At 38.5% G+C, this 12,860-nt stretch overlaps 1 protein-coding gene across 1 annotated transcript in view; it reads left to right on the top strand.

The window, feature by feature from the left end:
- Nucleotides 1-12,860, top strand: part of sdc3 (syndecan 3) — a 55,413-nt gene that overhangs the window by 37,580 nt on the left and 4,973 nt on the right. The window contains exons 2-4 of the mRNA XM_038288935.1: nucleotides 1,744-1,837; nucleotides 7,177-7,967; nucleotides 11,817-12,003. Coding sequence (XP_038144863.1) covers nucleotides 1,744-1,837; nucleotides 7,177-7,967; nucleotides 11,817-12,003 — 1,072 coding nt within the window. The remainder of the gene's footprint in view (nucleotides 1-1,743; nucleotides 1,838-7,176; nucleotides 7,968-11,816; nucleotides 12,004-12,860) is intronic.

Genomic DNA, 12,860 nt, shown 5'->3' with positions numbered 1-12,860 from the left:
AAACAAATAAAAAAAGTATTTTTTGCTATCCCTGTTACAATATTGTCCCTTTGCAGCTCTTTTTGTTTCATGCAGAGCTGCGGAAAATATTTTGCCTTCCAGGTTTCTTTTTCCTTTTCACACTGTCGCACTTAAAAATTTCAGATCGTCAAACAGTCTTCAGGCAAAGATAACCAGAGTTTATAAAACAGGCCATCATTGTTCATGATTTCATTTGAAGTGAGAAAAAAAAAAAAAGTATTTTATACCAATCTGGCTCCATGAAAGTCTTATCTTTACACAACAGGTACATCTCCTTCTAAACCAGACCCATAAAAGGAAGAATTAATGTCAAAATAGCATTTATAACAACCTGAAATGGGCTTAAAACAGCAGCTAAATAAAAACACAGCAAACAATAAGCAATAAACCAACACTACCACCATGGTGATAGTATGATGTGGAGCTGCTCTTTTGCTTTAAAAGGTGCCATAATTAATGCTATAATGGATTTTACTCTTAAAAACTCTGAAAAATGGTGAACCAACAGTTTATAAGGCTAAATCTGAGCAAATGGGGTTGGGGTCTGTAGCGAGATACACTTAATTCAAAGCACACCAGAAACGCCATTAAGAAATGCTAAATTTGGAGTGGCCTAGTCAAAGTATGGACCTGGATAAATCACTGTTGTAGGACCCCTAACAGATTGAGTGGCTGTTTAGTAACTTTTTAAACATTGAGCCATATTTTTTTGGATCATTTCCCTCAAACAAACAAGTATTTGAAAACTAAATGTTGTGTTTCCTCTGGTTTTCCTTATTGGAAAGTCAAAAAGTTTAACCTAAAACATGTTATTGTGACAAATCTGTCAGAAATCTGTAAGGCAGCAAATAGTTTTGGGTTAAGGGTGTAACCATGCATCAACTGATAAATGCCATGGGAACCATTCATACCTGAGGTTATGATTTTAATTATCTGCTCATAGAGCTGTTATTATGATCATAATTTCTCATATTGCATGAGAGTCAGGAAACAGAACCATTATTATTGAAAGGGTTGTCATAAATATTCAGAGTATAAATTTAAATGTGAGATTTAACAATTTTCAATTATTTTTATTTAATCAACAAAGCCCTCAATTTTTTTGTATAGAAAGAGATCATAAAACTTCTGCTCTTCTTTTTAATGAAGATATATACATTCTGTCTGGAAAGAGTTAATTTTTTTCTCGTAGAAATGTATGGTAATTGCAGGATTTTCAAAATGCCCAGTGCCTAAATGTATAGTCAATTTGAATTAGAAAAAATAGCTAGTTTTCTAGTATCTGTTATATTTGTTATATCATATTAACTGTTTTCATGTATCCTTTTAGACTAAAAAAACTGCTAACCTCAGAATTGAAATACAGCCCTGTCCTTTGGTGCTTTGCAGTCTGAGCATCACTTACAAGCAGAGTCTCACCAAACCCCCTCTCCTTTGCTTTTCCCCCTGAAAAAACCTTTGATGTTTCCCTGCCAGAATCCCAGCTTTAGATCAACTCATTAACTATTCTCCTCCAGAGAGCCACGGACTGACAGATGTTACCCTGTCCAGCATATAATGCAGCCCGCACCTCCTCTCAGACAGCTGCGTGCGTCTGTGTGTGGACGTAATCTGCCAAAGTGGTTTCTCTTTCGAATAAACTGAAGAACAGCTTGGCTCTCCGTGACGAACAGCTCTAATCTTTGTCACTTGCACCTCCCTCCCTCTCTGTCTTCCCATCAGGCGCAGACGTGGCCTCAGTCCGACGATGACGAAGGCTCGACGAGAGATGATTTTTACGATGACGAGGACCTCTACTCGGGCTCTGGCTCTGGCTGTAAGTGTGTCTGCGTCGGTGTTATTGTGAACGAAGGTTACGCACTCATGCCCTGGCTCTTTCAAACCTCGACAGCTGCTTGGTTTCAATCTACTGACCCCGAAGCCTCCAGCCACCCCCCTTCCACTTCAGCTCGCTGTCCCTCATGGCACAGACAGGCACCTCATAAACATGAATATATTCCTCTTGAACTTTCTCTCATTAAAATTCAGTGTAGCTAAAGGAGATTTTATTTAATGAATAGACAAACAGGTTGTAGTTCTAAACACTAAATAAAATAAAGGGCAACCTGTGATTGTCAGAAGTCCCCTTTTTTATCAAATAAAGTCTAACCATGCTTCATGTAGAGAAAAAAAATGTAAGCCTGGTGGGTTTGTGCAGTTTGGGTGACTAGAAAGGGAGTGCCTGCAGGGTTTCTGCCTTATTTCTTTCCAACCTTTGCAGCAGGAGGGTGAAACTCCTACGGTCGCCTCTGCAGTAAGGATTGGATTGGATGGAGTGGGATGTGTGTTTGGTTGGGTCGCAGTTTTGCACAATACATAAGAGGAACCCCAGAATTACTTATACTTCTGGCAGATTTAGACTTGTAATTATATATTTTTCATCTGAGATTTCGGTTGCTGATAGGAAATATTAAAACAAGCTGCACGTAGCCTTATGTAAATATATCACCAAAATGATTGACAATTAGGAGGACCACTTATTAAGATGATCCACCCGGAAATAAAAGATTATCTTCTATGCCTTTAAACAATACAAAGGAAATATTCATTTTGATAACAACATTTCTGCAATTTTTGAAATGGTATTTCAAAAACTGTTTTATCCATAATCAACTAAAAATTCTTAAACCCTTTTGACGTTGAAATTACCTCCTTGCCATCACCCTAATCATCACCCCCCCATTGCAGTTTCGCTACTTAAAAAGTAAAATTACTTCTAGTCAGAGGTACAATGTTTGGCAAATTAAACAATGATTTTAAATCTGAATCTGCCATGAGAATAAATATTGTCAGGTTTAACTACATGTGGCATGTGTAACTATCAATCCATGTCTTGCTAAATACATTATAGCGATGGCACCATCATGCATTGGGGATACTGGTAGGACAACGACATCAAACCTACAACAGGAGTCAAAATAAGATGTGTTCTTTGAAGCACATGCGCAGAATTTATGGCAAGAAAATCACTCCTCTGGAACTCCTTTTTGTCTGACAGAGCTTGACCTGTTTTGCAAGGAAAAGTGGACAAAAATGTCAGTCTTTAGATGTGCAAAGCTGGTTGAGACATTCCCCAAAGGACCTTCAGTTGTAGCTGCAGTAGTTTTGACACATGGGGCTGAAAGCAAATGCACAGTACATCTCCAGTAAAATGCACAGAAGTTTCTGATCGCAAAATAAACAAAACGTGAAGTTCCTCCACAAGTGTTTGGATCTACAGGATACAGATTTGAAGGAAACACTCTTAGGCATATTGTTGCAAACAACCACTAACCCCAGGGTCGATTCTCAGAGATCTTCTTTGCTCTAATCGGATTACAGTCCACACAGATTAGGCAATCACAAGCAACTACCTGCCAGCGTATGTCATCTTCGGGGAGAGCAGCTAGTTTGCGTGTTTGGGAATTACCTGCTTAACCTAAATCACATTGGGGCAACAGCCTGATTTTCTGACCTGGCCTTTGAAGCTTGTGGACGGCGTCCTCTTATCAAGGGTCATTCATTAAAGGCTGTCATCAGTTGAGGCACCGCGCTGGTGGTTGGGCATGTAATAAATCAAATTCAGGCCGAAGGAGAATGGTGGAGGCACCCCCTGTGGTTGAAACAGCAACCCAGCAAATTGCTTTATCTAAAACCGTGATGTAGATTTGAACCTTTCGCTTTTAACGGACAAAAATGTGTTTAATGTCTCCTTCTGCTGCTTCAGTGGAGGTATTTTGTGGCTTCTAATAAATTAAACATAAGACACATTGTCGGACTCCGTTTTCCGATATCCTCTCCAGTTCTTCTGACAGCCTTCGCGTCTTTGTGTCTGCAAATTCAATTTGCTTCTCTTTCAACCCAAGGAGCTTCACTGCAAACTGAATGAAAGGCAGAGTAATAATATTATGAGTCACAGCTCTGCTCATCTCCTCTGTTCTCCTTCTGAAAATGCACTTCATGTATATAAATGGCATACATCACAGGTACTCCTTTTAGAGTTCTCCATCCACATTGACTGACCAAAAAAAATCTTTTTTAAGTAACAGAAGAAACAAAAAATAAACTTTTTTTAAAATACCCAATAGGGTGAACACACAAAGCTGTATATTTCTAATCCATTTTTTTCCAACTCTTTTCATTATTCAGGTTTTACCCCAGCTGAACTTTCTATACTCTATGTACTGGGATAATTTCCTGCCATCCGTCAGCTAAATAAGAGGGGAAAAGAAATGCATTGTGGCTGCGATTGCCATGTCAAAGTCATCATTTCACTCTTAAGTGATCTGACAACACAAACCTCCCCGCGGTGCTGGTGTCATTAAGCACAGCGGCATTTAAGATTAGCTTGCTTAGAAAGGCAAAGACGCTTCAATTCACATTTAGAGGGGCTCGGTTTGATAGAAACTGAGATATTTATACAAGTCCATGTTGTCAGATGACAACAGATGATTGTCACTTCGGATCATCCCAGTGTTAACCATGATCTTTTTTTTTCTATTTAGTAAAATATTAAATCCAATCATAATTTTGCTTCCGACGTAAAATTTCTGGTTGATATTGCGCTTTGAACAAGCTAATTTCTCCGATGTCTATTCCCTCCTGCAAGAATATTAAAAGTAATTTCATTGAGTTTTACCTTTTTAAAATAAAGACAGAATGTCTGAAGTACTCAAAAACAAATGTTATTGTTTTTTAGCAGTTCAAATTATTCATACCTATGGCAGGTTTAAATTATTCATATCCATGGCAGGTTTTTGTTTAAAGGTATCTTTAGATTTAAAAAAAACATTTTTCCTCTGATTGGAAGTAAAATTGTTGCCCTGACTTGTATCTGTGGAGGGCGTTAAAGATTAGGCTGACTGCTTGGAGATTTTACAATCTGAAATACTTGGAGCTCATCTCCAGAGAGAAATCATTAAAAAACAGTGAATATCAAAATGCTGGACAGCATTTAGAAGAAGGGTTTGACTGCTCTAAAATCAATACAACCTTGCCTGCAAGCTAAATTCTCGCCGAATCCTGACTGCTTCACATTATTACTGTAACTTGTCAGGTTAATGTCAATATATATTTTCCAAAAAAAAAAAAAAAGGAAAAAACGAAAAAAGATTAAAACTTTTTTTTACCCCCCAGATATGACATTCCTATGATATTGTTCTATTATCTTTTGAAGATCCGTAACTCATTTCTCAACAGAAAACAAACTTTTAGTTAAAAAAAAAAATTTTTTTTTAAAATTTGAATCTAAATGTAGATTCAGATCTAAATTCAGAGCTGACCAGGGTGAAAAAACATCCTACTCTGGGCATCTGCATCTGCAATGCTAAAACCTGTACAAAAAAAAAAAAATCTGTGTTGCCAGCTTTTATAAAACTTTTGGACTTATTGACTTATAGAATGTTATAAATTACAGAGCCCTGAAATATGTACATATTGTGTTTTAAGTGCCTGTAATACGATGCAGAAACTGAAACTTGGTCAAATGTCTATATTTTATGCTTGCTTGCACTAGGAGCCAGAGTATGGATTTATCTGTGGTTCAAAACGCGTTCCAATAGAATTTGAGATGCAAACATGGTCTCATTTACACTTATTTGTTTGCACCTCTGCTAAATATATTATTAGAAGCCTTAAAAAAAAACACTATTGTACAGAAACTTGGTGACCCCAAATGCCTTACTTAGTGTAAAAATATTAAAGGTTCAATTATTTCCTAGATCTTTACTATAAAGGTAACCGTAAAGATACCTGGTATGCTCATCTTTGCTTTTTTTTTTGTTAAACTTACCTGATTTAGATGACCAAGCAAATTTTAATACCATGCATACGTGTAGCACAGTTATAGAAACATTATTTCGAAATTATTATTTCACTTAAAATTAGAAAAATACCTAACCCAACCCTTTATAAAAAAAGACCCTTAAAAATAACAAGCGTTTTTTCACCCTTGGTAGAAATGACCATTATCAAGCACTTGGGACTGCTGGTAATCAGTCTTTTGCTTTGCTGTGGAGCAATTTGTGTTGAGCTGAGTTTTTATTAATTTAAAAATTATTGACGACCTGTGCAAGGTTAGACCAAAGCATTTAACTTGGATTGATATCACTTTCTTTTACTTAAAACTTTCATTTTGTGTATTTTGAAGCCATTTAGAGATGGACTCTGTATTGTATCTAATAGATGCAATGAAAATCTTCCCAGAAATGTGTTGTATCACTAAACTCATTTCCGCATAGTCTTGGGATCATTTTATTTTTTTTCAGTTAGCAGTGGTTTTTGGTTTCTATGCTATTTTTGCTCAAACTTTGAGTTATATTTGCATTATGGACACACTTTCAATTTTCACCCAGAGTATGGATCAGTTTTTCCCTTCACTGGTTTTGCTTTGACCAAAGCAAAGGTTAAAAAAGGTCATATAAATTCTGCAATTTTCTATAAATGTTTTCACATTTAGAAAGTGCAATTAAAATTGTACCCCTTTTTTAATCCCTAACCTGCTTGAAATTTTATTTTTTTTTGTACTTATAGTTTCCATCTTGCATTTAAGTGCATCGCCATAAAATTCTTATAAAGGTTTATTCAGAACAGACAGGAAGAGGAAATATAAGAGACTTTGAGCCACAGCAAATTTTTCAGACCATAAGTGGCAAAAATATTTATGGAAATCTACAATATAGGGAAAAATGCCCCATGAACTTTTATAAGGATGAATGGATGGATGGATGGATGGATGGATGGATGGATGGATGGATGGATGGATGGATGGATGGATGGATTTTACCATAGGTAAAATCAAAATTCCAGCAGAAATAAAAAATACAGATCAATCGAATGACATTGGTATACATTACAGTTAATACAAAAAACAAAATACAGTAAGATAAGATATATATATATATATATATTTATATATATATATATATATATGTAAGAATACAGAACAATATAATGCAATGCAATGTTAATAATAAAGTTAAGTCATGAGCTTATTAATAAGCAAATTGGGGACATTCTTTTTGTTAACCTAAATGTAAAATTCGTATCCACTTTTTTGCCTCCAAAAAGCTGTAAGGAGGAAATGGTCTGTCTGTTTCCTAAAATAATTCAAAGGCCCTCTCACTTCTCCTTTTTCAGACTCAGAGATCAGCCTGAGACCGAAGACAACTGGTGTGACCTTCACCACAGAGGAGCCCCTCCTCCTCTCCACGACCCAGGCAACAAGCCCCGCCCCCTCTGCCTCACCTGCAGCCGAGCCCAGTCCCAGCCCAGATGATGTTGCCTTTACCGTGCTTACCACTGAGGCCGAGGGAGAAAGCGGCATCTATGTGGAGAGGGAGCTGGAGAAGGAGAGAGAAAGGGAGCTAGAGATAGAGAGACAGATGGAAAGGGAAAGGGAAAGAGAGAGGATCAAGGAGATGGAAAGAGAGAGGGAGAGAGAGAGGGAGCGGGAGAGAGAGAGGGAGCGGGAGAGGGAACGGGAGAGGCAGAGGGAGCGAGAGCTGGAGAGGCAGAGAGAGCTGGAGAGAATCAGGGCGGCTCAGACCACCACTGCCCCTCGGTCGCCTGCTTTCTTCCCAATGTCCACCACCAGCCTGTCAACCAGTGCTGTGGAGAGTGCAGGACCCTCTGCTGGTTCAGAAGACCTGCTCATCCCAGAGCCAGATGAAGACGACGTGTATCTGTCACCCGAACCCACCTCAGAGTACCCCGGCGTTGACCTGAAAACCACCACAGAGGACGATGTCCCCATCATAGCAGAGACCACACCCGAGCCCACAACACCTGTACTCACCACCACCACCACCACAGCTGCAACCACCCTAAAGACCAGAACCCCCTTCAGGCCAAGGGTTCCAGTGTCACGGCCTACTCAGGGAGTCCAGACAGAAAGAACGACGCGCCCAGAGCCGCCTACAACACCACAGGTGGGAAACAACCCAAATCATTCATCTTTTAAGATGCGGAGCACACTTGAACTTTCTGTGGGTACTGAATCATCTCCAAATGCACGGATCTGCTCAGACTACAGAGCAACCTGGTAAAGTGAACAGGATGAAGGAAAACTAAGCAGGGTTTTTTCTCTCTGGACCTATATTATTCATGGCAGAAACGCCCATCAGGACTCTGGATTGCCCACTTCTACAGATGTTTATATTCAGCAGGATGCAGAGCCTTCCAAAAGCTCTTCCAAAGTTTTTATACTTATCAGCATGTTAAAACCCCTAACCACAGTAGGTTCTATTGGGATTATATGTGAAAGGCCCAACATAAATTAGTTTATAATTATGAAGTAGAATGAGAAGGGTAAAGATTTTTAAAATTGCCTTATATTCAGCAATCTGAAAAGTGTGGTATGCATTTGTGTCAATCCCCCTTTATGCTGATGCCCCTCTAGAAAATCCAGAGCAAAAAGCTTCCTTTAGAAGTAACTAAATATGCAAATCTTAGAATTAGCACAACTAGTCTCTGGGCTCACAGATTTGTTGGAGAATTTTATGGGGATTTTTCAAAATGTCACAAATATCTGAAAAATGGGAAGCTCTGTAGATTCAATCCCATATTAATTATTTAAAGAACGGCTCTATTAGGAATAGATCCTTTACATGTGGACAACCATCTAGATTGTCAAAACACAATCACCTTTTCATGATATAGCTGAAGAAAATAAAATAAATAAAATAAGATTTAAATCAGAGGTGGAAAGAGGTGTTGGCAATCTGTTGTTGCTTTAGCCCATACTGCCAACAGCGGTGCTGCGGTAATGTTGACCCCTCAGTTTTAGGAAGAAGGAGCAAATACATTTTTCTTAGATTTTCTATGATTAATATTTATTTTAATCTCTTAAATTTAATTAAAATAGAATTTTCTTTAAAAACGACAACATAACTTTTCTTTACACCGACAGAAAAGATCTTTGAGTTATTCATTATATGATTTATATATTTCACTTTGCTTTATTTTCATGTTTCAGTCATTTGTTTTTGTTTTTTTGCTGTATATTTACAAATCCAAATGATTGCAAGTAAATCTCAAACTGTACTTGAGGTTTCAGCATTTGCTGCTAAGCAGAGTGAAACCCAGTAGGCCCGTCCATCTACACTATTGCACTCAGTGCTGCCAAACTGAAGGAATAAATCAACCAACCAATCATTTCATTCCCAGATTTTCTTCCATTGCTGTCATCTTCTAAAACTCTTCATCAAAATGTCTTATTATTTACAGTGTAATTCATAAAGTATTAAAATCAACAGAAAGGCATTCTGCATGGCAGAGAAGTTATATGCTATGCTATTACAAAACACATTTAGTTTTAGGCTTTGAGAATTATTTAGGTTGTTATTTAAAAGCAAATGTTCTTTCTTAGATTTTAAAGCTCTACTGGTTTTTATTTCATCAAAATCAGTTTTCACAGTACACATTTAAAACATGAACCTTTCATATTCCCCTAAATGACCCTGCTGTGTGTCTGTTTTTGCTCATACATCCGGCCTCCGTGGTTCACTTTACAAGTTCTGCATCTGTTAATCGGTGCCTCTAATGTAATGAGAGCTTGACAGTGGTTGCAGTGCTGCGGCTTGATGAGCTGGGTGGGAGGATTATTAAGGCGGAAGATGCAACCGCAACTCCAGCCTGAGAACTTTGGAAACACGTTTTTTTATTTTTAAGAGTCAGTCAGGCTAGAAATGCTGCTGGTTTAAATGATTTCAAATCCTCATCATTCTCTCAGTTCTGCTTTGAATCAGCCAGACTGTCTCCCCTGGTGGACCAGGAGGAGCATTTAGGGGTAAGAAAAGTCACAAGAGATAAATAGAAGAACACAGGCATTCCAAAAAGCAGCTAACCAATGAATAAACTAGCTTAATAAATCTAGTTACTGCCCATCGTGGCAAATATCTCACTTATACCCACCTGTTGCCAGGTTTTAAGCTCTGCGCTGGTGGCATCATTCTATATAATGATCTTCTGGATGAGATGGAGAATCATTAAAACATATTATTGATACCAAAAGAAAAAATGCAAGCCCATCTGGCCATCTATGGTAAGAATCTGTCTTTTAAATCTAATAATAGAAAGATGAAAGCATCACCTCTGGTTATAATCAAAGCTACACTAACTGGAAATAAACACATTTTTTGCTCAAGAGCCAAAAACATGATGAATATATTTTTGGTAATCAACCGATTTGTAAGTAGCTTGTTTGTGGGGAGTGGCGGACTAGTGGTTGAGGCATTCTGATTGGAATCCAGAGGTTCTGGGTTCAAGCCCCACTTCCACGGACTGCCACTCTGAGACTCCCTGAGCAAAGACCCCCCGGGCGCCACAAAATGGCAGCCCAATGCTCCTCAAGGGGATGGGTTAAATGCACAGAGTTCATTTAGTTGCTCTGTACTTGTGACAGTGTAATGACAATAACAAAATATTCCAGCAGGTAATGCACTAATTTGATCTAAAAACACAGTAAAGGGCTGCTCAAACAAAAAGGAAAGCTATAAAGTTAAGGAAGCACATCAAGGCTTAAAACAAACACATTTTCAAGAAAAATACTGCACCCAAAATTATGAAACACGTTGGATGACAGTGGCTGGTCAGAGTGAATAGAAAGACGACCATGATGGACAACAAGAGGCTGCAGAAGAGTTGAGATCGAGGCCAAATTTCAAACATGCATCCAGAGCTATGATTGATAAAACAGAATAGTGCAGCCGAAGTCCAGAAACTGGTAACTATTGAACATAGATGTTTAAAGATGTTGAAATCTAGCTAAGTTGCAGCTGTTTTGAAACTAAAAAAATTGGCAAACAGTAAAGGCAGAGACGTATCCTAAAACTGACTTGCAGCAGCAAATGCAGCAAGAGGTGGATTACTCAAGTAGGCTGAATACAAAGGCATGCCCCAATTTTAAGGATTTTTATTTGTGCACAAAAAAAAGAAAGTAAAGCATCCATCCCATTTCATTGAACGATGATGTGGTTCTTGTGTTAATCTACCAAGTAAAAAGCCAATAAATTATAATGTAGGTGTGTTGTCATATGGCAAAACGTGAATAAAGTACAAGATTCCTGCTGGGAGTATATGAGGACATTTAGAGAGTAAAAAAATGCATACAGCAGAAGGATGTGTGGGTTTATGATTGACAAAAGGAAACTTGGAGTGCTAATGACTGTAGTGATAGATGAACATGTGGCTCATTTATTTTATGAAAAAGAATTTGTCTTGAATTGTCCCGATCAGGCTACATGTAAACAGCCAATATCTGTTTATGCATTTCCTTCATTGGTTTTTACAGTGATCAAATGATGCTGATCTCATCTTCTCTTGATGTTTCCTCTTGAACATTGAGTTTAAGAGTAAATAATTCAAACTAGCTCTGATGAACTCTGTGCTACAGTACCGGTTGTTTGTTCCTGCAAAAATCTGCCCTTCCACCTGATATTTTGAATTTATTTGCACACCGCCATCATGTCTTTTATTAAACCTGTTTATTTCCAGTGGAGCTGCTTTGCAGTATGATGCTTCTATAATTTCCCACATCACAAATCAAGCTGCCGCATTTTATGAAGTGTGTGTATATATTTGTTTGACAGGAAGCCTCTTTTCCACTGTTCAGAACATACAGAGAGTCATTGTTTGTAAACGCCAGTGTCTGTCATGGAAAACTCTCTCCAGGCTGCTGTGGGTTTTAAGATTCAGGGCAGCGGCTCTGCGGGACAAGTTTAATTACATCAAACCATCAAAGTTTCCTGCTAAGTTTTCCTTCTCTGTCTTTGTCTCAGGAGGGGAATGAGGTGGGCCCTGCAGGCCCAAGCGGTGACTCAGAGATCAGGGAAGATCAACGGAACGGTCTGGGTAGAGGCTTACCGCCGGTGGAGCCCGACTTGAACGGGAACACGGTGAATGGAGAGAGCTCTGCTGCACAGATGCCACAGAAGAACATCCTGGAGAGGAAAGAGGTTCTAATAGGTGAGAATATATTAGAGGTTTGGTCCTTTTACCTTCAGTAAATCACCTGTTGCCTCCTGTGTTCTTTTTCTGCTTTTTCTTGAGGGCTGCTCAAATAAACTAGCATTACCTGCTTCCACCTATGTGCTGCAAACCCATTCAATCCACTGAGAACAAGAAGTCTTCCTGCTGGGTTATCCAGCCCTTCCTTTCCCTTCACAGCTTTTTCCCTTTGGCCAAATCTTGTTTCTTTTCAAGCAATCTCCCCCTTTAATATCTCCCAAATAGCTGCTGTAGAAACTGCTGAAGCAGCCAACTTGCCTGACCGGCTCTCTGTCTCTCCTTCAGCTCTTCTGATTGGTGGACTGGTGGCGGTGGTTTTTGCTGATTTCCTGGTCATCGGTAAAGAGCAGGAGGCAACAGATTATAGATTAGACTGTGTGCTTGACGTAGAGCTATCTGTATTAGTTTACAGGATCTTTTTTTGCAGTAGTTAAACAGGACAGGTGCTTTTTTTTTTCTTTGCCTTTCTGTCCTATTGGGACTTGTCTCTGAGATTGTACTGGTGAACCTGTGCAGCCTTGAACTTTTTCCAAACTGCTGGCTCCTCCAAACAGTTTTCCTATTTAATCTCATCCACTAAATAAATCAACTATGATTCAGTAAAAAAAGATTAGAGGTCTGGTGTTCCAATTTTTAGCTTTAGCAGAAGAAGAGAAATTCTCCATGTAGAGATAATCTTCCTCAATGCCTCTGTGATGCATACAGGAAATAAAGATTCAAATGATTTCGAAACAATTTGTTAAGTTAGAGGTCATTTTGTTCTAGTTTTAGTTTATAATGCCAATATATACATGCTTTAAAAAGAGGATAACAGG

The sequence above is a fragment of the Cyprinodon tularosa genome, unplaced genomic scaffold (assembly GCF_016077235.1).
Source record: "Cyprinodon tularosa strain WSP-4 unplaced genomic scaffold, ASM1607723v1 ctg26, whole genome shotgun sequence".
NCBI classification, from domain to species: Eukaryota; Metazoa; Chordata; class Actinopteri; order Cyprinodontiformes; family Cyprinodontidae; genus Cyprinodon; species Cyprinodon tularosa.
The sequence above is the reverse complement of the archived record's forward strand: the minus strand, read 5'-3'. Positions and strand labels throughout refer to the sequence as shown.